The sequence below is a fragment of the Cetorhinus maximus genome, chromosome 1 (assembly GCF_964194155.1).
Source record: "Cetorhinus maximus chromosome 1, sCetMax3.hap1.1, whole genome shotgun sequence".
Lineage (NCBI taxonomy): Eukaryota > Metazoa > Chordata > Chondrichthyes > Lamniformes > Cetorhinidae > Cetorhinus > Cetorhinus maximus.
The window spans coordinates 142473979-142501768 of NC_135879.1; the positions used below are offsets into that span (position 1 = coordinate 142473979).

Sequence of the window (27790 nt, forward strand, 5' to 3'; positions counted from 1 at the left end):
ATGAAGAACAACAATATTCTTAATTACAGGGCCACCTGTAACTCACTGCTTGCATATTCTATAAAGAATTAGTAAAATTATTTCTTGTGCAGCATCATATTTAAACAAAAATCTGAGGGCCTCTGAATATTTTGCTTTTGTGGAGAAGAGAGGATTTCTTGTTCTGCGTACATTCTTTTATATTTGTTTGAAATGTAAATGTTATAACCTGACACTTCCATGTGTTAAAATTCTTGCACCTTTTTTATTCTTTCATAGGATGTGGGCATTGCTGGCAAGCCCAGCATTTGTTGCCCATCCCTAATTGCCCTTGAGAAGGTGGTAGTGATTAGCCACCTTTTTGAACTGCTGGAATCCGTCTGGTGCAGGTACACCCACAGTGTGGTTAGGAAGCGGTAAAATTCAAACTAGGAATCGTTTCCCGTAAAATTCCTTAAAAAAATCTAGTTACAGAAGACTCGTGAATCAGTGCTAAAAATGACCATATGCTGGTCTGTTCAGAAGTTACTAGCCAGCATTATTGATATTTTGATCCTTATACTGGGTCATTGTTGGTTTCTCTTTGCTGTAGGTTAGCAGAAGCTCATATGGAGCTGGACGATACTCAGAACAAATCAGCTGCAACATTCCTAGCAACAGAGGATGAAATCATTCAACTGAGAGCTGAGTAAGCTTCAAGTCCTTAAATTAATCTTGCTTAATTTCCTGTATACAAATAAATGTATTGAAAGTTAGAGGGGTCAATTGTTAACTCATATTGGTCAGATCCTGTTAGATGCCAAATTTAGCTTGAAATAGCCCTTTGGGGGTCTATGCTGCGAAGGAATGAAGGCCTTTTTGCTCTTTTCACCTTTCTTCAATCATAGCAAAGCCTACTGCACATTAAACTGTGGCATATAAGCCAGGTGTACGAATAGTTCTTCTTTATGGTTCAGAACTCTTAATGTGGAACAGAAAAAGGTTTCCTTCGCTCAATCGCAAATGTTAATTGATGGCAAATAGGGAAACAATTGCAGGGAGAGAAGACTCTAGTCTACCATAGCCAAGAACATATCTTTGCTAAAGTATCTCGCATGACCTGTTGTGGTGTGCAGGTTTCCTGTCTGGCACTAGAATTGACATCTTGTACATCAAAGTGGCTGTCACATGGCAAGCTCCTTCCATTAAAGTGGAAGTGGGTGTCTGTACTATAGCTGTTAACAAAACCCTGAGATTTTGGCTGACAGTCACTGAAAGGCATTATCTAAATAACTCTATAAAGCAAAAAAAAATTGCTCTCATGTTTTGATTGCATGAGGAGGAGCTGCTACTAAATTTCCACATCTCCAACTGATGGAGCCACTCTTCACTGGAGTCTAGCATGCTGTGATCAGGAAGATGGTGACAGCACATTCACACATCGAGTTGTGCTGCTCGCAGTGTCACTCATGAGGAGCTCTTGATATTTGCTGCCCAACTGATGAGGACTCGAAGCTATGCTTGTCAGTTATTCAGTTCCCGAATATCCTCCTTGGTGGTGGAAGTATGTTGGTTCTCCGTGCATTTGAGGTTTGCTTCAGGATGACACATCTGATGATGGAAGATTCCATGGAAGACTCCATGATCCAATACCAGGGAACTGTCAGGGAATGATTAGCTGGCAAGCTTATTAATGGGACCCAGGAGAGTAACATGTCACTGGTATTAGAATCCTTCCCACTTGGCTTCGGAGATGTATGCACGCCAGTTCTTTAACAAAAGCAAAATACTGCAGATGCTGGAAATCTGAAACAGAAAATGTTGGAAATGCTCCGCAGGTGTGGCAGCCTCTGTGGAGAGGGAAACAAAGTTAATGTTTTGAGTTGATGACCCGTTTTATCAAAACTGGGGTCGTGTTAGAGATGTATAACAGGTTTTCAGCAAGTACAGAGGTAGGGGAGGGGAGGAAAGAAAAGGGAAAGCCTGTGACAGAGTGGAAGGCAGGAGAAATTAAATGACAAAAGGGATGACCGTGAATGGCAAAAGGGATGGTAATGGGGCAAGTAAAGAAACAAAAGATGGGTCTAAAGGAGGTATAATTGGAAATAGCTGCTGTTCCCCCGCCCCCAAAATTAGAGCTTTGGGTGCATTCTGAAATTTTTGCACCCTGAATTTGGAAGACTCTAAAGTTCCTGTTCGAAAGATAAGGTGCTGCTCATCTAGCTTCTGTTGAGCTTCATTAGAACAGTGAAGGAGGCTGGCAAGAGGTCAGGAGTAGGAGTGGGGAGGAGAATAAATGACAGGTGACCAGAACCTCGGTCACGTTTGCAAGCTGAACAGAGGTGTTCTGCAATGTGATCCCCCATCCCCCCCGATCTGCGTTTGGTTTCCCTAATGTAGAGAGGACCATAATGTGAGCAGTGAATATGAAAGAAATACAAATAAGTTACTGTTTCACCCGGAAGGAGTGTTTGTGGCTCTGGACGGTGTGAAGAGAGGAAGTAAAAGGGCAGGTGTTGCATTTCCTTCACTTGCATGGAAAGGTGTTGTGGGAAGGGAAGAGGGTATTAGGGGTGACTGAGGAGTAGACCAGGGTATCATGGAGGGACCAATCCCTTTGGAACATTGAGGGCTTGTGTTCTTGTGAGAAGATGTGTTCAGAGGCTTCACATTTAGAGGTGGCAGAAATGACTGAGGATGATCTGTTGATTCTTGGAGGCTGGAAGGTCAGGACAAAGAGGGAAACCCTATTGTGGTTCTGGGAAGGAAGGGAAAGGGTAGTGGCAGAAGTGTGGGCAGTGGCATGGATACAGTCGAGGGCCCTGACAGCCTGGTGGAAGGGAATCCTCGGTTGAGAAAAAGTAATGATTATTATTACGACGATGACGAAAGGTAGAAAGTTTACCAGTCTGCCATTTTGGCTGTTTCACCTCTAGCTGTATCACAGTGCTTATGTAAAGGGGTTTCTTGCTGATCTACACTAGAATTCCCCAAACTTCACTAAGTGGCCTGTGTCCCTAGTGGGAGAAAATATACATGCAGTACCAGCAAACAGACAGTCTACCTGTTTGGAAACTAGAGCATTGTAATGGATTTCTGTACCTGATGGCTGGCTGCTTAAAAAAAAAGGTCTGTACATAATTGAATTGAACGTTGCTTCTGCCTGTTTGCACATTGATTTTAACAGTAAAGGAGAAAAAGTTTGAGCAGACAGAGCCTCCGTAGTCTGAATAATAAATTGTAACCTTGATTGAAATATGGACAGGGGCAGAATTTCAAAGGTGAGGTGGTAGTGACTGTCCTTGACATCAGGGTAGCATTTGACTGAGCGTGGCATTGTTGACCCTTAACAAAATTTGAAGCCAATGGGAATCGGGGGTTGGAGGGGGTGGTAAGAAACTCCCAAGTGGCAGGAGTCATACTTAGCACAGAAGAAAATGGTGGTTGCTGTTGTTGGAAGCCAATCATCTCCATCCCAGGACATTGCTGCAGGAGTTCCTCATAGTCATGTCCTAGGACCAACACCTTCAGCTGTTTCATCAATGATCTTCCTTCTATCATGAGGTCAGAAGTGGGCATGTTCACTGATGATTAGTGTTCAGTACCATCAGCAGTGCCTCACATAATGAAGCAGTCTGTGCCAACATGTAGCAAGACCTGGGCAACATTCAGGCTGATAAATGGCAAGTAACATTTGCACCACACAGGTGCCAGGAAATTACCATCTCCACCAGATGTTCAATGGCATTGCCATCACTGAATTCACTGCCATTAACATCCTGGGAATATCATTGACCAGAAACTTAACTGTACCAGCTACATAAATCCTATAGCTAAAAGAGCAGGTCAGAGATTGGGAATTCTGTAATGAGTGACTCTCTCTAAAGCCTTTCCACCATCTAGCTGCAAAAGCAGGAATGAGGAAATATTTTATGCTTGCCTGCATGAGTGCAGCTCCAACAAAGCTCAAGAAGCTCGAAACCATCCAGGATAAAGCAGACCACTTGTTTAGCATCCCCTCCACCACTATAAACATTTTCTGCCTCCAACATCAACACACCATGACAGCAGCGTGTACCATCTACAGTACAAATGCACTGCAGGAACATACCAAGCCTCCTTCAGCTGCATTTTCCAACCTCCAAACAAGTAGTTTTAAATGCTATTTTTGTAAACCCTATTTTTGAATGTGGCTAATTTGGTTTCATCATAATTTAGCAATGGATCAACATGCCACAAGATTTTATTGAATGTTGTATTTCCCTTTTGAGTACTGATGTTAATAGATGACAATTTTCTGCAATAAACACACAGGTCCTGAGTTTTGCAAAACTTCGTTCATTTTGAATGGCCTGGGCAAATACCTGCTGTGTCTACTGCCTGGCAATTGCACTCACTCCAGATCAGGGAGGGGGGAAGTTGTGAACTGTTGCTAGCCTTAAAGACTTTTCAACAGAGTTAACCTGGTGGGAAATTTAAGGCTGCTGGCTGCTGTTACAGACATGCCAATTCTCCCAAGAGGGCTGTGAAATCTCATGATTTGTCACGCTGACATGGTTGCTGGCTCTCTGTCTGCTGACTGGGGCCTTGCCTGATGACCAAATCACCAAAGCTGCCGCTAGTGATTTTTTTTTAAGGGAAAAGCTATCCCATGGGAGAAAGGCTGGAGATGGTGATCTGCTGTGGGGAAGAGTGGCAGGGCTAAGCTCAGTAGGTCAAAGTTTGCTTAAGACAAGTGCATTAGTGCTGCCTTTCTCTCTTTCTCCCCCTTGCTCTTTCATGGCTCAGGCCTTAGCAAGGCCATTTAAATTTTTGGACTAATTTTCATCTTACGTCCTGTCGTCCTCTCTCTTTTTCTAACACCAAGGCCCAGATTTTTATCCTCGAGGTGGGAGTTACGATTTGGGCCAATTCCTGACTTTACAATTCCACCTTCCCAAAAGTGCCTACCCTTGGTATTTTCATCGTGGGGTAGAAGGGATGGGCTGGAGTCAGGGCTTCCACCTCTGGAAGCAGGATTGAGGTGGGTAGATACTGAAGCTGGCAAGTTTAAAGGCCCACCTCTGTCCCTTGGGACATCAGCCCAGTTTTGTAAATAAATGTTAGGCACCCTGCTCCTCGCACCTCATTCCCCATGTCCCCCATGCACTCTTCATACCCAGTACCAATATGGGCAGAACTCATGAGCCTTATAATAACACTGGGAAATCCTTTGAAATGCCATGGAACTGTCAAAATGAACAAACATCCATTCAAACTCCCCTTGGAATAAAAGATTAATCCAATTAAACACTCAAAGCTATCAAAATAAACAAAAATTCAAAAAGTACTTCAAAGAAACATAATTCAGCAACTCATAAAACTGTCATTCAAACAAAACTCAAAGTCCCCTTCACAATTGTGTAAACAACCCTCAAAGAGCTAAAACAAAAAAATGCTGGAAAACCTCAGCAGGCCTAACAGTATCTGTGGAGAGCAAAACAGACTTAACGTTTTGAGTCCGTATGACTCTGTTTTTATCTCCACGGATGCTGTTAGACCTGCTGAGTTTTTCCAGCATTTTTTGTTTTTGTTGCAGATTTCCAGCATCCATAGTATTTTGCTTTTACCCCATAGAGCTAAACCCATTTGTGGGTTCTGGAGCTCAGCCAAGCATCCATAATGGAACTTCATCTCACAGCTGTCTCAGCAAAGGTCCTAGAGCTGAATACATTGAAATCTTTCAAGCAGGCTGAACAGATGGCTATCTGGCAAACTGTAACTTGTGTGGAGTACCGCAGTTATCAGTGGTGGGACATCAACTATTTGCGATCTACATTAATGACTTGGATGAAGGGGCGACTGTATTGTAGCCAAATTTGCTGATGATACAAAGTTAGGAAGGAAAGCAAGTTGTGAGGAGGATGCAAAGAAACATTGATAGGTTAAGTGAGTGGGCAAAAATTGGACAGATGGAGTAGAATGTGGGAAAATGAGGTTGTCCACTTTGGCAGGAACGATAGAAAAGTACAAAGTAAAATGGAATGTTGGCCTTTATTTCAAGGGAATGGGATATAAAACCACGGAAGTTTTGCTACAACAGTACAGGGCATGGGGAGACCACACCTGTAGTACTGTGTTTTGGTCCCTTACTTAAGGAGGGATGTACTTGCATTGGAAGCAGTTCAGAGAAGGTTCACTAGGCTCATTCCTGGGATGAAGGGTTTGCCTTATGAGGAAAGGTTGATCAGTTGAGCCTATACTCATTGGAGTTTGGAAGAATGAGAAGTTATTTGATTGAAACATATAAGATTCTGACAGAGCTTGACAGGATGGATGCTGAGAGGAGGTTTCTTCTTGTGATGGAATCTAGAACTAGGGCACAACTTAAAGATAAGGGGTCTCCCATTTAAAACAGAGATGAGGAGGAATTTCTTCTCTGAGAGTCATTGGTCTTTGGAAATCTCTTGCCCAGAGAGCAGTGGCGACTGGGTCACTGAATTTATTCAAGGCTGAGTTAAACAGATTTTTGATCGAAAAGGGAGTCGAGGGCTGTTAGGGACAGGCAGGATAGTGGAGTTGAGGTCACAGTCCGGTCAGCCATGATTTTATTGAATGCCTGAACAGGCTCAATGGGCGGAATGGCCTACTCCTGCTCCTGTTCCTTATGACCTTACAAAAATGGGCCTGCCACATATAGCGCGGGGTCTAAAGTTCCTATCTCCACATTGGAATAGGCTAGAGCGGAATGCTGAATATGTTTTCACTACCCCCACCATTATCTTGGGGCCCATAAAAATCCCACGAGGAGAATGGGGGCAGGAATTCTGGAATTGGGTCCCACCCACCATTTTTAAATACCACCCTCCTCTCTGAGATCGACAGAGGCATGAAAATCAAGCCTCAAGCTTCCTATTATTTTTCACTTCTTCACTAATGCAGGCCCCTTGTTTAGCCACGAACGTTCTGCCCTCTCTTCAGTCCTCTGCTTTTTTAAAAAAAAAGCCCCCTAAAACATTTTTCTTCTGTTGTACCTTTCATTTCCCAACGTTCCTTATTCTTTAAATTTATTTTTAAACTTTCCCCTCCTGCTTACCATCCATTGTTTTGCACTCTTCAGTGTAAAGCATTTTAAGGTTAAAATTTTGGGTTCAGGAGCCACAGATACCTAAGATAGGGAATCGAGTATTTGTAAGTAATTTTAAGGTAGTTCATAAATTTATTAAGAAGTAACAGTTTAGATATGATGTGTCAGCTAAATAGACTAGAAAAGTAAACGACTGGTGACAGTGAAGAATGGTTCACTGATCCCAGAGGACAAATGGATAGTTGGCACAGTGTGTGCTGATCTCAGCAGCTTGTGATAGCAGCAGTGTTTGGGAGCTCTCCCCTCCATCTTCCTCCATCTTCCCTGATCCATCTTCAATCTGAACAAGGCTGCTACAAGGACTCCGCCTTTCCGAGCACTTGTTAATATACTTTATTTCCAGGGGCTAGTAGTCACTCACTTGTTTGAACCTTTCCTAATAAATGAATACAGGACAGGTACCCAAGATGTCAGGATGGTCACCTACCCGCCCCTGTTGGACGGGGTGTCCAACACAGCTTGGTGTCACTTTTTAGTTTACCTCGTGCTGAATGTCATTTGCTAGTTAAAGGCAGTATGCAGGGTGCTAGAAGGCTTTTTGCTATCAGTTTCCGGAATGTTTGGAGAGTCTAATGACCTCAATACGGGACATGCAATCTTTGTGACCTTTATCTCTACCTTGTCTTGGCCCCTGACTCCTGAGAATCTTTTGGTTTTTTTTGGAGAGAGAGAAGTAATGCTGTACCAGCTAATTCCATTCAAGTTCTATCTGCATAAAGAACACTGTAGCATTGCAAATTGTTGTCTATTGGTACCAAAGTGCAGCACAACTGTATTATTCACTGTTATTCTACATGACTATTTGTTATATTAAATCATTTCAAGATATTGAAAACAAAAATAAGGATTAAAATTGATCATTGGAAGAGATAATTGAAATCTTCACATTTTATCAATGGGGAGCATATAGATAATGGCCAGAATAGAGGCCATAACTGGCCCGTTAATTAATAGTGGGCGGGCAATGAGAAAGGAGGCGCGTCCGCCATTCATTAACGGGCTAGCTAAGGCCCTTGAGGCACCAATTGTCTGGGAGTTTACGTAGCCCATGCGATTTTCAGGGTGTCGCATGGGCGCAGTGGGCAGGTGGGTAGGCTACATTTTCAAAAACCTCATCCACGGGTGGGATAAGAGGGGTGAGTGGGCTCGCTAATGCGAGTTATTTGTACTTTAGCTTATAAGTTGCTAATGCTTGCTTGTGTGAACAGGACATCTTCATTTCACTTCAGAGCTGCTTTGACAGAAATAAGAGACTTCAGTTCAGGACTCTGGAGGAGTCATACCACTTGGTCCTTCTAGGTATCAGACAGCCTTCCCTTACCCTGGGAATGGGGATTGTGGTCTCCGCAAGAGGCACCTCCTCTGAGAATGAAGAGAGGGCCAGAAGGGGGAGGAGGCCAGGTGTCCCTATTCACCCTCCAGGGGAGCAACCTTTGGGAGGACAGGTGCAGGCACAAGGGGCACAGGGCCAACAGGAAGCCCAAGGCGGAAGAGGCTGTAGAAGATGCCACTATCCTGCTGCCAGGGTTTACAGGCGGCGAAGCAGCTACCTCAATATGTCTGAGGTGCAATACCGAAGGAGGCTCCGCCCCTCAAAGGAGACAGTGACCTCCATTTGTCAGATGATCAGCCCTGAGATCAGCTCCGACTGTGTGGGTGGACACCCCATGCCAGTGGTGCTGAAGGTCACAGTGGCCCTCAACTTCTATGCCTCCGGCTCTTTCCAAGGGTCGGTGGGTGATCTTTGTGGAGTCTCCCAATTTAGCTGTCCACAGTTGTGTGAAGCTGGTGACAGACGCTCTGTTCAGATGTGCATTGACTTTCATTCACCAACGCACAGACAAGACCAGCCAGGCAGAGTGAGCCAGAGGCTTTGCGACAATTGCTGGCTTCCCCCATGTCCAGGGTGCACTCGACTGCACACATGTGGCCATCAAGGCGCCAGTGAGTGCGCCCGGTTCCTTCATCAACAGGAAGGGATTCCACTCCATGAATGTGCAGATAGTGTGTGACCACAGGATGCTGATTCTACAAGTCTGTGCCAGGTACCCAGGCAGCTCCCACGACGCCTACATCCTGAGACACCTCTCAGGTGCCGACGCTCTTCAGTGCTCCAGCCCGGCTGGATGGATGGCTGCTGGGTGACAGGGACTATCACCTCAAAAGATGCCTCATGATGCCTCTCCGCCATCCAAGAACAGAGACTGAGCAGCGGTACAATAGGAGTCACGCCTCCACAAGGGTTGTGGTAGAGAGAACCATCGGTCTTCTCAAAATGCGCTTCTGGTGCCTGGACCGTTCAGGGGGAGCACTGCAATACTCCCCAGATCATATGTCACTGATAGTGGTTGCATGCTGCGCTCTTCAGAATCTGGCACTGGAAAGGGGAGACGCAGTGGAGGAAGAAGATGTTGACGCAGCTGCTCTGGCAGCAGATGATGAGTCCAGTAGTGAGACCGAGGGTGAGCACGCACAGGAGAATGCTGAGGGGATAGACGTTGACCTGGGCAACCTCCCAGGGAGGCAGGGACACCTAGAAGGCTTTGATCCAACACTCCTTCAGCTAGCCTACCAAATAAGAAGCACCACCACATGCCAGGGCTGCAGGCTCCCTACTTGCTACCTGAGAGCAACATTTGCTTGGTGAAGAACATGCGCTATGTACCATTTCAGTAAAGTTCAATGACAAACAAGTCACTCATAACATCATGGGTTACCCTGCACCTGCAGAACTAATGAAGCACCCAGAGGCTTGTTGAACAGAAACACATTTAATGCTGTGGTGCCTGGCATACATAATACAAATTAAATTGAAAGGTGTTATCCATCACACCAAATAATAATTAACGTAAAAGTGTGGGGGAAAAATATCACCAGTGATAAGCCCGTATTGTGCTTAAGGTGCTTTAAGTTTTCGGGTGCTACATCTAGGTGCTTCCCCCCTTCGCTGGCACTGGCATTGGAGACAGCCTGCTCACTCTGCTGTCCTGTTGGCCTTGATGACCTTGGCGGGCGTCCTCTGGCCCATGGAGCCTGTGCTGGCCCCATCTGGGAGGGAGCGGCCAGTGGCACGCTGGCATCTCCCCAGTCGCGGCAGCCTCATTGGATGCCATGGTCACTGGCAGAGGGGCGGAGGAGCTGCTGCCATCATCTAGAGCACCCTGAGAGGAGCCCACAGAGATGACAGGCAGCTGCTGTGCCAATGTCAGGTTGCTTTGGACCTCCCTGCTCACCATTGATGGACGGGCACTTAGCCAGGATACTGGGTGCCCAGACCATCTCCCACACTGACTGTGACCACCAGTAATTGCCGGTGTGACGGCTTGCTGGTCCGATCGCATCCCCAGGAACCTCTGATTCAGCACCTGGAGGAGCCTCTCCATGAGAGTCGCCACCCTCTCCATGGAGGAAGCATTGCGCTCGGCCATGAGGGTCATTGCGTTGCTCATGCTCTGCAAGGATTCCTCCACAACGGAGACCATGGCATGCATTCCCTCATGTATCTCTGCCAGATCCTCCCACACACCCTGCTGGACTTCCAGCATCTGCTGCATCAGGGATGACTCCAGAGGCCCATCATCAGCCACCAACTGGGCATGTTCCTGGTCCACAGCAGTCCTCCGGCTGCTGGCGCCATGGGAACTCTCTGCCTCCACCTGCACCTCGATGTGCACCAAGATACTATCCGCCGATCTAATGCCCACTGAGGTGCTGGTATCTGCGCTGGTGTCTGCTTGGCTGAGAGGGTGTGACGCAGGTGTGTTGTGATGGTTGCTGTTCTCTGGGGTCAGTGGTGGGCATTCAGGCTCCTCACCCCGATGGGCTGCTGGTGAGCCTGAAAGGAAGAACAAGGACATGTCATTAGTTGAAGTCATTACACTCTCACTGTGCATGCCTGGCACCCGGATCAGGGAGCCCTCGTCTTTCCATTATCAATGGGGATTCCCTATTCGAGGCTAACATCAATATAGAGACTACAGTGGAATGGCTGCTATTACAGACATTCTGACCCAAGTGCACTGCACTCTTACCTCCCTGTGGCACCCCAACCTCACCACGGCCGGTTGACCTAGGCTCATGGTGCCTCTCCAGCTCCAGGGCCTCCTGCTCATATCGAGTTAAGATTAGAAGGTGGGGTGGCCCTCTGCCAGTCCGCAACCTCTCGGCATTGTTATGGGATGTCTTCTCCTGAAAGAACAGAGGAGCATTGATTAGTCCACCCTGTGCCTGCAGCGCCATTGCAGCCTGGCCAACCCCACCTGAGGAAAACCTCACAGGGCTCAACCGATTCGTGACCCTGGAGCTGCAAGACACTCATTCCAAGCAGCCAGGGCTCACCCCCTCGCCCAGATGCTGCCTCATTGACATTTGCCACTAAGAACTCTTGAGCTTTGGGGGTGGGGGTGGGGGTGGGGGTGGGGGGCTGCCCCTCCTGTGCTAAGTGACCCATGCCAACACGGTACTCACCCTTCCTGATCGCAGGAGATCATTGAACCACTTACGGCACTGCACCCATGTGCGCCTCACCACATCGTGGGGGCTCACCCTGGATGCCACCTCCTCCTGGGCATGTTTGGTGAGGGTGGGGGGGGGCCTCCTCCCGTCCCTCGGGACAAGCTCTCTCTGTGTGCTGCCACCTCCTCCAGGCGAGCAGCGAGACACTCATCAGAAAAACACAGGGTCATTGCCCCTCCCACCTGTCGTGTTCAGCACTTACAAGCTCCAAGACGAGGTAGGTCTGCTTCACTGGCAGCCTTCACGTGGCTGCCGCGGCCGCTTTCGAATCGGCCGTCGGGTTGCCATTGGACCCGGTGGACATTGAGCCCCCGCTCACCCCTTCTCCCTGTTGCTGCTGTTGCATCTTACACTGGGTGGGCCCTAATTGACCCACCCACGTAAAATGGCGGTGCGGAGCCGATTGCGGGCGGCAGTCGGCTTCCCGACTGCCCCCACTCCCGCTGAGCCCACACACCAACCGTAAAATTCTGGCCAACGATACACAAGACATTGGAATTGTGTGGGGCAGGTTGGATGGACCAGAGGATTATTATTCATATGTTTGTATTAACTTAACTGCCACCATCATATTTTGAATAATTCCAATTTGATGGTAATAGTTACACTACAGTAGATACATGTATTTTTATTTTATTAATGGGTCACATGGTTAAGGTTACATCTGAGAAGGAAGAAGCTGTTTCAGCAAATAGTGACTGTGGTGGGAGGGCAGATCCTTCTTTAGCACACGCGGGGATAGCGGGAGGTTTTTAAAAAAAGTATTTTATAAAACTTTTTCAGATTCGGTAACATAAGCCTTGTGGGCCGGACCAGAAAATTTGGAGGCAGCCAGAAGTCTGGGACCGGAAAATCCCGCTCCTGGTTTTTGTAAAGAGCTCTGACCTGTTAGATTGAATAAACCACTGCTGAGATTTATAAATCAGCTATCATTCTTCTATTGGTTTATCTTTTGGAAAAAATAGAAACTCTCAATTTTTATACAAAACCTTTCAATTTGTTTTAAGAGTTTGCCTCTTGATTTATGCGATGGTGGGGTAGACATTACTGCCGTTATAAACGGCAGCCAAATGGCCTGTGTTTTGCAGGCTTGATGCATTTAAAAAGTATTAATTCAAAGAAAAATCTTGCCTGTCTTGGAAGGAAATTGCTGGCAGATCCTGTGTGCTGAAGGGGTAGCTCTGCTGGTTCTAATGGCCAGTTTGCTTTGGTGGCCTTCTCAATAGGAGCCTATTCACAGAATTTCAGGAAAGTGGGCTGGGATTTTCCAGCCCTGCCCACCGGTGGGATCTTCTGGTCCCGCCAAAGTCTGTGGGGGAACCCCCTGCGGCGGGGCTGGAAAGGCCTGCCTGTGATGTGGGAGGCATCATGGTATCGCTTCTGTATCATTTGTATTCAATTTAGTGGCTTCCTATATGAGGAAGTGCGTGTGGTGGCCTAGGATTACAGATCTATTTTTCTTTCAGATTTCCATCATATGCAGTATTTTGCTTTTAAAATCTCGACCCCTTTTTGCCATTCTCTGAAACCTCCTAAATGATTGCACATGAGCGTTAGGAAAATTGGCCCTGTTATATGTAAACGTAGCCATGAAATCTGATAATTTTTCCTATGGCTTTCTTTGCATTGTGGAATAAGCTACACCCTGTATTCTCTAGACTGAGAGCAGTTCGAGAGCAAGTGAGATTTTATAAACAAAAGGTGGATGTACTGGATGACTATGAGCGGCAGATCAGACAACTAAAGGATGAAGTCGCCTTCCTATCTGCAGAGAAATCCTTGCTGCAGGAAAGGTATAGCCCCTTAACCCCACTTTTTTTTTAAAAAACTCCAGCTCCATCTGTCTTTAAAGGTTTTTCCTTATTGAGAGCCATGTTATTTTGGTTACCAGAAAACAAAAAGGGTGCTCTTTGGAATAACTATTAAACCATGCAATTGAACTCTCACATTTTATCATCCAAACAGGTAATTTGCAGGTGCTCCATTTAAGAGTAAATGCCAGAATTGTCTTATTTCTTCCAAGATTGTATGAGCTGCTGAGGACTCATTTCCTCCATGGGTCTGAATGTTATAAATTGCCAGTTAACAATGGAGCTAAAGTTTAAGGCAGTGATTTTAACAACCGGACAGAAATCGGGCGGGTGGGCCATTAGAAGATTCTGCTTCATTTTCCTCGAGTGCAAGAGTATCAGGAGTGCATCTCCTGTGTCTCCCAGCAAATCTTGGGCTACCCTTGCAATGATCTATCTGTCTGGGGAATGGTCTGAAAGCCAATCCCACCACTCACCTGGTGTCAGTAAACAGCTTCTGAACCGTGTGAATTACAACTGCTCCCCCGCCCCACCCCACCCCACCCACTGGAATGGGTCAGAAGTGCCCAGCAACTTTAAATGAGGTCCAGGAGTTTTTCTCGCTCTCTGTCTCTCTCGCTCTGTTTTGCTGCAGTGAGTAAATGTTGAGCGAGCACCAAACTGGCCACAGTTTAAACCCAACACCGAGGCAGTGTAAATCCCAGAAATGCCCTGACAGTTTCAGTTTTAAGTTATCGGAAATTGGTTTCTCTTCAGTGTCTCCAGATGAAATAACTTGGAGCTGTAGATGACTACTGTGGAATTTATATAATGGTTGTGGTATCCAGAGCAATGTAATAATTCCAGTTATGTTTAAGGGACTACTTTCAACCACTGCAAGCTCCACAATATGCTTCAGTCACTCTCCCTAAAATTTCTGACAGAAACACTACAGATCATAAGATACCTAGAAACAATCTTTTTTTTTTCTTTCCAATTTTCATCACAGCTGAGCCCACTCTGTTGTCACCTGGTGTCCATACACACACACACACGCGCACACTGCTACTGAATTATACTGTAGAGCAGTCAGGAGCAGGAATCTAGCTAATCATTCCTTTCCCCATCTCAGGGATCCTATGGCCAATGCTTTTGATGTAAACAACTATCACAGCGTGGAGCAGGATTAAACCTGAGGCGTTCTCGCCCTGTGTGGCTTAGAGAAGGGGAAGCCCTTGGGATTGCTGGATAAATAATTATAAGCTTCTATTTTGTTTCAAATGAAACCTAATCCTTAGCAAAGTAAGCATGATGATGCTCGAGGAGTCGGGAGGAGGAAGAGGGGGTAGATATTTTCCTGGGTACATCTTGATGGTGGGCAGCTTTGCCCACTGCGGAGTATATAGGAGGCATGGATTTAAAGTAAGATTAGCCGGGAGATGAGGAATTTTGTTTTTCACCCAGAGGGTTGTTGGAGCCTAGAGCTCGCTGCCTGAAAGGGTAATAGAGGCGGAAACCCTCAACTCATTTAAAAGGTGTCTGGATATGCACCTGAAGTGCTGTAACCTCTAGGCCCAAATGCTGGAAAGTGGGATTAGGCTGGGTGGCTCGTTTTTTGGCCAGCGCAGACACGATGGGTCAAGTGGCCTCTTTCTGTGCCGTAAATGTTCTATGATTCTATGATATCAGAAAATTGGAAACATTCCCACTCCTGTCTATGGTTATATGCTATGCACTGGTGGCCCCTCCTACACATAAACATTTCTCCCATAGGCCCTTCATTTGAAAAGTTTTGTCTATTTTAAAGACTATTTGCCTGAGAAAAATGTTCTTGAACAGTGAGGGTTCACACACCTGAGGCCCTGATCTCCAACTGCTACTGTACTGGGCACAACTGTCATATTGTCCAGCTGTGTTGTGCATCAACATAAGGTGGGTCTTCTATCTTTTACATTTCTTTTTTTGTTCAAGTAGATGTTTAAAATATAAAAATATCTATTCTTTTACATAGTAGACCCTGCAGTGCCCATTATCATATATTTTTCTCACTGGGCCTGACAATTTGTCACACAAACAGCAATATTGCAAGTCCCTTCATTTTTAAAAAATCTGTTATTTACTGATATGCTGTGGGGTAATTTCAGTTTCATACAATGCATAAGAAGGCAGTTCGGCCCATTGGGGTTGCGCTGTCTCTTCGAAAGAGCTATCAAATTAGTTCCACTCCTTTTTCCCCATAGTCTTGTACTCGCCCCCTCCCCGCTCCCCCATTTTTAGCTAGATATTCACTTCCCTTTGTAATAGAAACTTTATGCTTAGGTTGCAGATCAGCCATAATCTGATTAAATGGATGACTCCTGATCCTATATTTCTGTTGTTCCTACAAGTGAATTTGCTTCTGCCACTTTTTTCAGGCAGTGCCTTCCAGATCATCATAACTTGAGTAAAAATATTCTTCAAATCTCTCTCCTGGCTTTTTAATTTGTTGTCCACTTATCTTGGATCTGTGTGCTCTGGTATATCTCCGTGGCTGGGATTTTCCAGTCCTTACGGCAGCGGGTGTAATGGCAGACGGGTGGGGGGAGACAATGCAGCGGGAACGTGTGCTCCTGTCTGACATGGCGCATCACCAGCATAAAACCATTTTGCATCCTAAAGCCCCAACTAGAATTCACCCCCCCCACCCCCGACACCTTGCTGCCATGCACCCCCCCCCGCCCTCCAACTGTCCAATTATCTGCGCCGCCAGCAGAATATTATGGTGGTCCAGAACACGTCTGGACCAACGTGGGTGGGCATTTCAGGACTCCTCTGGAGGAAGGCCTGGGGCAGCTTGTGGAGATCATAAGAGGGAGGCCTCCAGTGACTGTGGACCCTGGAACACCAGGTGCAGCAGTGGGTGGGTGGAGCATCATTCATGTGGATCTTCGAGCTGCAGGTGGTCCCCAGAACATTATCCTGGGCCTCTGGATTATCAGTCCAGTGACAAAACCACTACACCACCACCTTCCCCTAGCTGATGTTCTGCCTGAGGGTTCATTTCCCCTGGCAGCATGGATGAGGTCATTTATCCATTTCTGGCGTTACAGTGGTGGAGCCCCTGGGCACTGACCACCCTGGAAACTTCTCCCATGCAGGGTTGGTCTGATGGCTTGGCCTCCTCCTTCCATCCTCTGGGTACAGGACGCCCCGCCTGGCCTCCACTGCATTGAGCAGCACTTCGAGGGAAGCATCGCTGATTCTGCAGGCTGGAGTTCCCTGTGATTGGCAGGTCATCTCCTCCTTCAGCGGTGTGTTCGCAACAGAGAAATTGATGTTTTGGCACCTGGACATGATGGTGGGGCACGCGTCACCCAGCCTGCCCTGCCACACAATACGTCGGGAAAACCCTGACTGCATAATTAATAAGCCCAGCATCGCACAATTCAACATGAATACTCACCGGGCTCAGTGGCAGGAAACGCACCCCCTTCCCGACCCTGCCATGGGACGTAGGCTGGGAATGGAAAATCCTGGCCCGTGACTTTGAATGAGCTGAGATTTCACTCGTTGACCCAAAATCTGAGCTGTTTTTCTTCTCCGTTGGTCCAGTTGTGATATTGAAGATGAATATTGTGGTATTCAGATTGAGATGTGTAAATAGGGGCCAGAGCTAACATTCCAATGCCAGGTTTAGTAAAAAACCATTTAAAAATAATATTGCACTCCAGTATTTAAACAAGCTGCCTGGCTTCCCAGTGAATCTTTTTAAATTTATCACTAGTGTTGCCTCCCCTCTGATCGCCTCCATTTATGTTTCAGGGGCACAGTGTGCTCTCCAGCACCTTGCGCTATTATCATGTGTGAGCCCAGACAATGAGTACAGACAGGTTATCTGATGATATGGGCACCATAGTTGATCATGTACTCATCTGACACCCACACGTGCACTTCCAGCAAGAAATAATAATAATCAGAAGCTAGAACCCTGGCTATTATCTCCCTATCCTGGTTGTAGTACTGTCATTGTGAGCATCAGATAAGTTTTATGGTGTTTAGCTGGATGAGACCTAACAGACAGTGGTCTGTACCATAGCATTAACAGTTTCAATGCAGCCAATAACTACCAAAAAGTCAAAGGGACTACAAGTCTAATCATTCAGGGATAATTTTCTCCATTATCTATTCATGGTCAAATTGTAAATGTAAGAATGAATGTTTATACTTTTGTTACAAATAATGAAGAAAGGAAATCTTGCCCACCTGAGTGAAATAAAAGACAAGGTAGGAAGGTTTGCTTTCTGCCCTTTGTGTAATAGAAGCATAAATGTGTTCTTTATAAACTATTTGTGATTTGCACATATCACATAGAGGAAATATTCCCCCAATCCCCCAAATGAGGCAAGGTTCCAGTGCTAAAAGGCATTTTAAAACTGCGCTGGTACCTGTTGAAAAACCTGACCATGGAAGAAGATGGAGAGGATCATTGTAAGTTGTCTAAGGTTTCTTTCTTTTCCTGCATCCACCGTCGAGAGTTGGCAATTGTCTAGAAAATAATAGGTACAGTTGTTTTATAATGTTAATTCCAAAGTTCCGTTCCATGTTTTATATTGTGAATTACTTGCTTCCTAACTTATATAGTAACGCCAGTGATTTATTTTTCCTTTAGAATCTCAGGACGCCGTTCTCCTATCTCTTTTTTCCCTGTGACCAGTCACTCACTGACCAGTATTAAACTGACTAGTGCCTCTCGTCACGCTCGATTGGTTTCCCGCTTCAATGATCTTTATGCCAATGAACGTCTGAATGCACAAAATCTCCTTCGACGTTATGTTGATGATCTAGAGATGGTGCAGAAAATAATATTCATTGCCACAACAGTAAGTAGAGATTACTGTGCACAGTTCCGGCTTCCGTATCACAATAAGGATATAGAAACACTAGAGAGAGTGCATACATTTACAAGGAAAGTATAAGAACTGAGTGGATACAAGTATCAGGAAAGATTAAACAGGTTGCAACTCTTTCCTCTAGAAAAGGGAAGACAGAGAGATGACCTGATAGTGGTCTTTAAAGTTATGAAGGAGTTCGATAGGATATACACAGAGAAGAGGTTTCCACTTGTAGGGTAGTCAAAAGCTAGAGGCCATTAAAATAGAAGAGAACCCTAATAAATCCAATAGGGAATTCAGAAATTTCTTTACTTAGAGTAGTGAGAATGTGGAGCTTGTTACCACAGGGAGGAGTTGAGGCAAATAGCATGGATGCATTTGAGGGGAAGCTAGATAACTATGTGAACAAGAAAGGAATAGAAGAATATGCTCATAGGATGATAGCAGGTAAGGTGGGAGGAAGCTAAACAATGGCATAGACCTTTTTTGTTGTTTCTGTACTATAAAATTTTATGCAATTCTAATTTATTTGTGTTGAATGAAACTCTGTGCTGCCTCACCGTCACTGACTATTTCTCTGAAATCTCCCCAAATTTGCAAGGAAATTAGAGAGATGCAAGAATTGTAGAGTAGTTGTAATGGGGGAACTTTAATTATCTGAATATAGACTGGGATAGTAGTAGAGTAAAGGGCAGAGGGGCAAGAGTTCCTAGCGTAGTTCAGGAGAATTTTCTTCAGTATGTTTCCAGTCCAATGAGAAGGGAGGGATTGCTGGACCTGGTTCTTGGGAATGAGGAGGGCTAAATGGATCAGGTATCTATGGGAGAATATTTAGGGGACAGTGACCATTGTATCATAAGGTTTAGGTTGGATACAGAAAAGGATAAAGAAGCAATGCAGAGTATAATAACTGGGAGAGAGCTAACCTCAATGGGATGAGCATGGATCTGGGCTAGATCCTTTGGATTTAAAGGATGGCAGGAAAAACAGTAACTGAACAATGGGTTACCTTTAAAGAAGAAATAGTTTGAACACGGGGTATATTCCCATGATGGGGAAAGGTAGGGCAAACAAATCCAGAGCTCCCTTACTAATGAAAGAGATAGACATTGAGATGAAAAAAAAGTGTGCTTATGACAGGTGTCAGGTGGATGATACAACTGAGAAGCAGAGTGAATATAGAAGGTTCAGAGGGGAGAGAGAAAAAGCAAATAAGAGAAACAAAGAGAGAGTATGAAAAGAGACTGGCACCCACCATAAAGGGGAAATCCGAAAGTCTTCTATAGGCATAGGGTGGTAAAAGGAGGAGTGGGGCTGATTAGAGGCCCCAAAAAGGGGATTTATGCATGGAGGCAGGGGGCATGGCTGAAGCAGTAAGTAAATACTTTGCATCTGTCTTTACCAAGGAAGAAGATGCTACCCAGGTCATGGTGAAAGAGGAAGTACTTCAGACACTGAAGGGTTTAAAATTGATAAGGAGGAAGTATTGGATAGGCTGCCTGTACTTAAAGTTGATAAGGTACCAGGACCAGATGAAATACATCCAAGGATACTGAGGGAAGTGAGGGTGGAATTGCATAGGCATTGACCATAATTTTTCAGTCTTTCTTGGACTCAGAGTTGGCATCAGTGGACTGACCTAGCCACTCGGTCAAAGGCAATTGAGGGATGGGCAACAGATGCTGGCCTTGCCAGCATTACCCAGATCCCTTAAAGAATAATAATAAAAGAAAAACTTTGGTGGGTAAACTTCTAGAAACAATAATTCGGAACAAAATTAATAGCCAAATAGGCAAATACAGGTTGATGAATGAAAATCAGCATGGATTTGTTCAGGGCAAAATGTGTTTAACTAACTTGCTGGAGCTTTTTTGATGGGGTAACAGAGGGGGTTGGTGAGGGTAATGTTGTTATGGCGTGCATGAACTTCCGAAAGGCATTTAATACAGTGCCACACAACAGACCTGTGAGCAAAGTCCATGGACTAAAAGAGACAGTAGCAATGTGGATACAAAATTGGCTGAGTGACAGGAAACTGGTTAATGGATATTTTTCAGACTGGAGGAGCGTTTGTAGTCCACTGGGCTCAGTGTTGCGACTCTTGCTCTTCTTGATGTATATACCTTGATATATACCTTGGCGTACAGGACACAATTTCAAAATTTGCAGATGATACAAATGTTGAAAGCATTGTGAACTGAGGAGGGTGGTGTAGAACTTCAAAAAGACATAGACAAGTTGAAGGGTGGACACATGGCAAATGAAGTTCAGTGAAGAGAAGTGTGAAGTGATTAATTTTGGTAGGAAGAATGCAGAGATACGATATAAAATGAAGTGTATAATTCTAAAGGGGTTGCAGGAACAGAGGCAGGTTCAATTGAGGCATTCAAGAGGGAATTACATTACAGTATTATCTGGAAAGGAAGAGTGTGTAGGGATACGGGAAAAGGTGGAGGGGAGTAGCACTTCGTGAATTTCTCATTCAGAGTGCTGGCACTGGGCTGAAAGGTATCCTTCTGTGCTGTAACAATTCTATAATTCAATACATATTGTACTAAAGGCTTGTAACATTTCAGATTTTATACAAACAATGATTATCCAAGAATCATCTGGGGGTCAAATTCACGCTTTTAAAATCTCAAGCTAGGCATCATTGATTAGTACTTCTTGATTCAACTGGTATTTTCTCTTCTCTTTCTCAACCGAGGTAGTGTCCTGCATTATGGACTTTGTTTACCCAATAACTAATCTTGTTATTTATTTTTAAAAAAGCTCAGTCCAAAACCAGCTACATGACAATTCCAATCATTTCAATATTCCCTTACATAGAAAAGATTGAAGAGTGATCTTATCGAGGCGTTTAAAATGTTAAAAGGATTTAATAGGGTAGATACAGAGAAAATATTTCCTCTGATGGGAAATCAAGAACAAGGGGAAATAATCTTAGTTAGAGTGAGGTCATTTAAGAAGAAAATTAGGAGCCACCTTTCACACAAAGGCTGGTAGAAATTTGGAATCCTCTCCAAATAAATGTTGTGGCTGCTGGGACAATTGGAATTTTCAAGTCTGAGATTTTTGTTAAGTAAGGATATTAAATGCTATAGATAAGTGAATAATGGAGATGATGTACAGATCAGCCATGATATGATTGAATGGTGGGACAGGCTCAAGGTACTATGATGGCCTATTCCTGTCCCTATGTCCCTATTATTTATGTTGAAAGAACAGTAATAAAGTAGATTAGGTAGATGAGTTAAATGTAGGATGTTGGTAAATACCTTGGGAGACATACGAACATACGAATTAGGAGCAGGAGTAGGCCATTTGGCTCCTCCAGCCTGCTCTGCCACTCAGTAAGATCATGGCTGATCTGATCGTTGCCACTTGCCTGCATACCCCAGATACCTTTGGCTCCCTTGTTAGTCAAGAGTCTATCTACCTCTGCCTTAAAAATATTCATTGATCCTACTGCTAACACACTCTGGGGAAGAGAGTTCCACGGACTTACCGACCCTTGTGGGAGACCCCTTATTTTTAAACGGTGTACCCTAGTTGTAGTCTACCCACGAAGGGAAACATCCACTCTGTCAAATCCCCTCAGAATTTTCTATGTTTCAATAAGATCACCTCATATAGGTCCAACCTTTCCTCATTAGATAACCCGATCATTCCAGGAATCAATCAAGTAAACCTTCTGAACTGCTACTAATGGAGTTATCTCCATTCTTAAATAAGGAGACCAAAACTGTACACAGCACTTTAGATGTGGTCTCACCAATGCCCTGTGCAACTGTAGCAAAGCATCCCTACTTTTTATATTCCATTCCCCTTACAATAAACAAAGCATTCCATTTGCCTTCCTAATCACTTGCTGTACCTTATCTCTGCAATCTCTCTCCGTTTAGATAATATGCTGCTTTTCTATTCTTCCTGCCAAAGTGAACAAATTCACATTTTCACACATTATAGTCCATTTATCAAATTTTCACCCAATCACTTAAGCTATCAATATCCCTTTGCAGATTCCTTATGTCCTCTTCACAGCTTACTTTCCTGCCTACCTTTGTGTCATCAGCAAATTTAGCAGCCATACATTCAGTCCCTTCATCCAAATCATTGATATAAGTTGTAAATAGTTGAGGCCACAGCACTGATCTGTGGTGCTCCACATGTCACATCTTGCCAACCCAAAATTGACCCATTTATCACTAAGATCAAAGCAAAAAACTGCGGATGCTGGAAATCCAAAACAAAAATAAAAATACCTGGAAAAACTCAGCAGGTCTGACAGCATCTGCAGAGACGGAAATCCTGTTGGAGAGAAGAGCAATACTTCTTCAAGGTAGGCATTCCTTGAAGAGAAGTGGCAGTCAATTAAACACTAAGATAAAAGCAAAAAACTGCGGATGCTGGAAATACAAAACAAAAATAAAAATACCTGGAAAATTTATCACTAATCTCCGTTTCCTGTTAGCTAACCAAAACTCTATCCATGCTAATATATTACTCCCTACATCATGAGCTCTTATTTTGTGTAGTAACCTTTGAGATGGCACCTGTCAAATGCCTGCATTTAACTCATCTACTTGTTTTCATTACCTTTCCTCTCTGAAGTTCTTAAATGTGTGGTTTACCACCCAAACCTGTGCCCATCTTTCCAGCAATTACATGAATGAACCTGTAATCAGGTTGCTATTCCTGCCACAGCACTGAAACGGCCTTCACCAAAGTCATAAAATAACATGCTCTGACAAAAGATCATTGATCTGAATTGTTAGCTCTGTATCTCTACCACAGGTGCTGCCAGACCTGCTGAATTTCTGTGTTGTCAGAAATATGATGAAAGACTTGAAAATGCGGTACTGATTTTGTACAAAATAGGCAGAAAAAGACTGTTTCCATTGAATCTACAACTAGAGGACAGATATAATAAAAGATATTTTGGACAGAAGGCAGGAGAAATGTTTACATGGTTTGTGAGGCTGTAGAATGCACTACTGGATTTAGCAGTTTGAAGCCAAGAACATGACAAGTTTTAAAACTAGAATAAATAGGTGTTTGGAGGAAAGGGGAATAATGGGACTTGGGCACATTGGATTAGGACTACTGCCTGTGTGGAGGATAAAAAATCAGCATAGGCAAGTTGGACTAAGTTTAATGCTTCTGTGTCATAACTCCTGTGTAATTTTATATTTTTTGGCAGTTTGGGATTGGGAAGGCCCAGTGTCACCTTTTAGATGTTCATGACACATGCTATAATGATGGTTTTGTGGTGCAAGTAACTGCTTCATTGTCTATAAGCTGAAGAAAAAATCTTTTCCAACAACTGTGTAGGGTGACATGGCCTCTTTCAGGTCATGTTATAATATTTAGTGCAGTGGCACTTTCTAGCACTGGATGGCAGTGCAGACAGCAGTTTCGCTGCATCCAGCGCTGGTTTTTTTGAAGTATGGGTAATGTTCATTTTCACCTCTGCGCCTTTAGGGAACTAGTGTGGTGCTTAAGTTTGGAGCCTAGGACCTGAGCTAGTATATTAGTGAGAGGCAGGAGTAGCTCATTGTTCATTAAAGTAAAGATAAGGGGATAGTGCAGAAAGGAAAGTGCTGCTGTAACGAAATATCAGATTTGTAATTGTGCAACAGAAAAGTTATTTTTCCTCAAGAAAGGATTCTATCCTAAACTGACAACAGCACAGGAAAGATATCTGTTTTGCATTGCAACAGGAAAGCTCTTACTTTTTGATCTGTGCCAAATGTACAGTTTTCCACTAGTGCACAATCTAAGCCACCGTTTGAAGCTTTGTAACCATGAAAGTAGTTGATATGTAAAGTACATGTTAACTAGGATAAGATAGAAGATGCATGACAATCCAATTGTATAAACCAAAATAAAAAGAGAATTTTTATTCTTTCCGAGGGTTATAAAAAAGAAGTTGGTGGGGTGGGGGGGCGGCAGATGGAATATTGTGAAATATTATAGATGAGGAGCCTCAATTTTTCTTACTCAACCATAAATTGGGTTGTGTACTGTTTGCAAACTCCTGACTTAAATTCTGGAAGAACCTGGCCATTCCAGGTTAATACATTGGGGGAGTGTTGGGTGGATGACTGGCTGGGAATTGGTTTTTGCTCTAAATTAAGAGACAGGTCATGTGCACTGCCTCTGGTCTGTGGATGACTGTTTTGACCTGCTTTCTGCTGACAGAAGTTGGAGCCAAGCCAAATTTCTACTGCATTCGCAGCCCTGCTGCATTAAAGAATGGGGGAAAAAAATACTTGCCTGAGGCAAGTGGAAATTGCTGAAGCTTACTGATGTCCTTTTCCAGATAAGAAGCAGCACTGTCTTTGCAGCTCCTAACTGGCACAGATATATATGGCAGAATCCCTAGTGGGAGGGGATGTTGTTCTTCCTGCACCATTTCCATACCATGCAAACATGTTTTTCAGGCAGTTTCCATGCTGGGTATGTCCTAGAAAATGTTCAAACTGAGCAGTGACCCAGCATTACTATTTGCCTCCTAATGCTTTCAGAACTGATGTGCACATCCATTAGTTCCGGGATGTCATCTCAAAATAATGATGGATGGGTTCAGGGGACAGAGGAAAGAATATTGTATCTCCTAATGGAATTGGTTAATTTGGGTTTCCTACTTATCAAGGCGCTATGGTTGCTGAGGAATGTCTTTTTAACACACAATTGTTCCATAGCCTTTCAATAAAAGGGCAAACAGCTATAGAGCTGTACTTATATTGGTATGATCACAGCTGATGTTGCTACTGGACAAGTCAGATCCAAGAGTGAAACCTGGCTTGATAGATCTCAACTTTTATTTTTTTTAGAAGCCATGGAGGTAAGTTACTGAACGAATTCACAGGAGTCTGCTGATGAGCTTTTGACACACAAAATAAAACATTTATTAAACAAGTAAAATGAACTATATTACACCAGACAAAAAAGGTTGGAAAAATCTTAAGACAAACACTAGAATGTGATTCAAATATTCACTATTCCTTCACTATCTCTTTAAAGACGCATACAAATCAGGAAAGATAAAACAATTTACCATATCTATGTTATATTCTAATATTCAGGGTAAGTATGCAGTACATGTGGTCAGATGCACTGCATTCCAAATTAAATGACAGATGCGACCAAAGCAAAGTCTATGGATCTCTCAACAACCCACCCTGATGCTTGTCACACCATGAGCCAACCGGTCTCACTGAACTCTATCTTTCTCATGAGGGTTTTAATCTCCATGTTCGAAGAACTCGCCTTGGAATTTTCTCCAAACATCACTCCCACTCAGTCAGCTTCAACAAGAATCAAGCTCCAGGGTTTCAATCTCACCTTCTGAGATTCCTTACCCCCGGATCTCCGAGCACACTTGAGCTTCACTTTCCAAGCACATTTTCAGATCTCTGGCTGTGCCAAGCAGAACACCACTGCTCCAAAAGGGCACCTATTCCCTTACAGCCTGCAGAATGGTGTCACCAGCCTTTGGTTGGCTGCCCCCTCAGATCTTCAGGACTTCTCTCGAGCCCACTTCACTTCAAGCCTGCTCCTCGCAGCTCTTTCTTTTAACCTGGAGCCTTTTCCTCTGCTCCTTTCTCTCAACTTTACTTAACAGGATTTGTTTCTGATCTCTGCCCTTGTCCCTTATCTGGGACTGTCTTCTGGGACCTTTTTCTGCCCCACTCCCTAGTTTGGGACCTCTTCCTTGGTTTGGGACCTCCTCTCTGTCCCTTTCCTAAGTCCTACTCCCTGAGACACAGCCTCTCAAATAGCACTTCAATTCCAGGTCACCTGACCTGCTTTTTGTGCCATTTCACAATTTTTCTTCCTTTCCTTCTGTGCACGTGTGCAGGGCTGGTTCCCGGCCTGAAGACGAGAAAAACCACTAACTGTGAATCTATGGCCGTCCCCCAGCCAGCGCATGCGCAGGAGACATGGAAACAGAAAAAGACTCTCCGCTCGTGCGGCCAGTTCCCGACCAGCACTTGTGCAGAATCCCGAGGTCTGGCGGGAACTGGAGTTCCCGAACCCGGAGGTAAGTGTTCAAGTTTTGGAACCAATATAATGAGCTGAAACGTTTTCCTCCACTGGTAGTGGCAACTCTATATATGGCTTTGTGGGTGGTGGTAGCTTTCCAGTACTTCGTCCCAGTAACCATTCTCCCTGTCTAAGTCTAGGCACGAGTGTCCATGGAGTGCACTCTGTGCAAGTCATGACAGCCAAGCTCAATACTCTTTTCTATGCCGCTACCAACACACACACTTCCAACAGTGGATAACAGTCAGGAGCTGGAATCCTGGCCGAGGGATAGTGATTTATCATGCCTTTAGTACCCAACCAGTTGAGATTAGTTAACTTGGCACATTAAATTAAATCCTTGACTGACTTGGTCTCTGTTATTCAGTACCACACCCTGTACACAGTAAAACACTTTCCTACTGAGCATAGAGAGAATAAGCAGAAAAAATTCCTTCTCCAACTATTTAAGTTATTTTGGGCCATGCTATAAAGATTGTTTTCACTCCTTAAATGAAACACAGACTATTTTTCTTGTGTGCTATCATCCCCAGAAGAAATGCAACTTAAGTGGCAAACAGACCAGAATGGACTGTGAGCTTAAATTAGTGATGTGCAATGAAAATCCATTAAGGCAAATATCCCAAAAATGGAACAGCTTATAAAACATCAAAAGGTACAGGGTAATTCTTGTTTCTAACCTGATTGTTTTCCCCATTGAACATAGGAGGCATTCCAAGCAGCCAAAATGGCTTTCCGACAATTCAAACTGCGTGTAAGGAAAACACTTTCTCCCTCTCACCTTGGGCCAGAGTCATTGGATGAAACTGTGATGGATTATATCATTCGCAACCTGGATCTCTATGATGTCCAGTCCAGCATTAATGTATGTATGAATGAAAGTACATTGGAAAAATGTGTCAAGTGCGCTGTAGACTCTTGTTTGTATAATTGATTCAATTTATTATGTGTACGCCTTTTCACTACTGTTAAAGATAATTTTAGGTTCACAACCTGTGGGATTTGAACTTGCAATGTCTTGATTTTCTAGTTCAGTAGCATAACCACTAGGCTATTGGCCTCATGTCCAACCCCACGGCGCAAACCATCGTGTTATGACACAGAAGGCTGTCACGTATTAAAATAATCCAGTTAAATTGAATAATCCATGCTATCCACTTACTTATATAAAAGCAAATTACTGCGGATGCTGGAAAGCTGAAGCAAGAACAGAAAATACTGGAAAATCTCAGCAGGTCTGGCAGCATCTGTGGAGAGAGAAACAGGGCAGAATCTTGCCTCGGATGGCGTGTGGGCCCCACCGGCTCAGCGGCGGGCGGACAGCTGACCCCCGCCACTGAAACGGGGCCCACCGCCATTTTAAGTGGGTGGGCCAATTAAGGCCCACCCAGCGGCCTGCCCAACAGGAAGCGCTATGCGCGGGAAAGAGCGCACTTCTCCCTGAGGCAAAGTCCTGTCTCAGGGAGGTTGCTGACAGT

The 27790-nt window shown here is 44.4% G+C and overlaps 1 protein-coding gene across 1 annotated transcript in view; it reads left to right on the forward strand.

Moving 5' to 3' along the window:
* The window catches only part of spata18 (spermatogenesis associated 18), a 105265-nt gene that overhangs the window by 44377 nt on the left and 33098 nt on the right, over positions 1 to 27790 (forward strand). Inside the window, exons 5-8 of the mRNA XM_078555551.1 lie at positions 572 to 667; positions 13258 to 13392; positions 18038 to 18248; positions 27019 to 27177. Of these exons, the coding sequence (XP_078411677.1) occupies positions 572 to 667; positions 13258 to 13392; positions 18038 to 18248; positions 27019 to 27177 (601 nt within the window). The remainder of the gene's footprint in view (positions 1 to 571; positions 668 to 13257; positions 13393 to 18037; positions 18249 to 27018; positions 27178 to 27790) is intronic.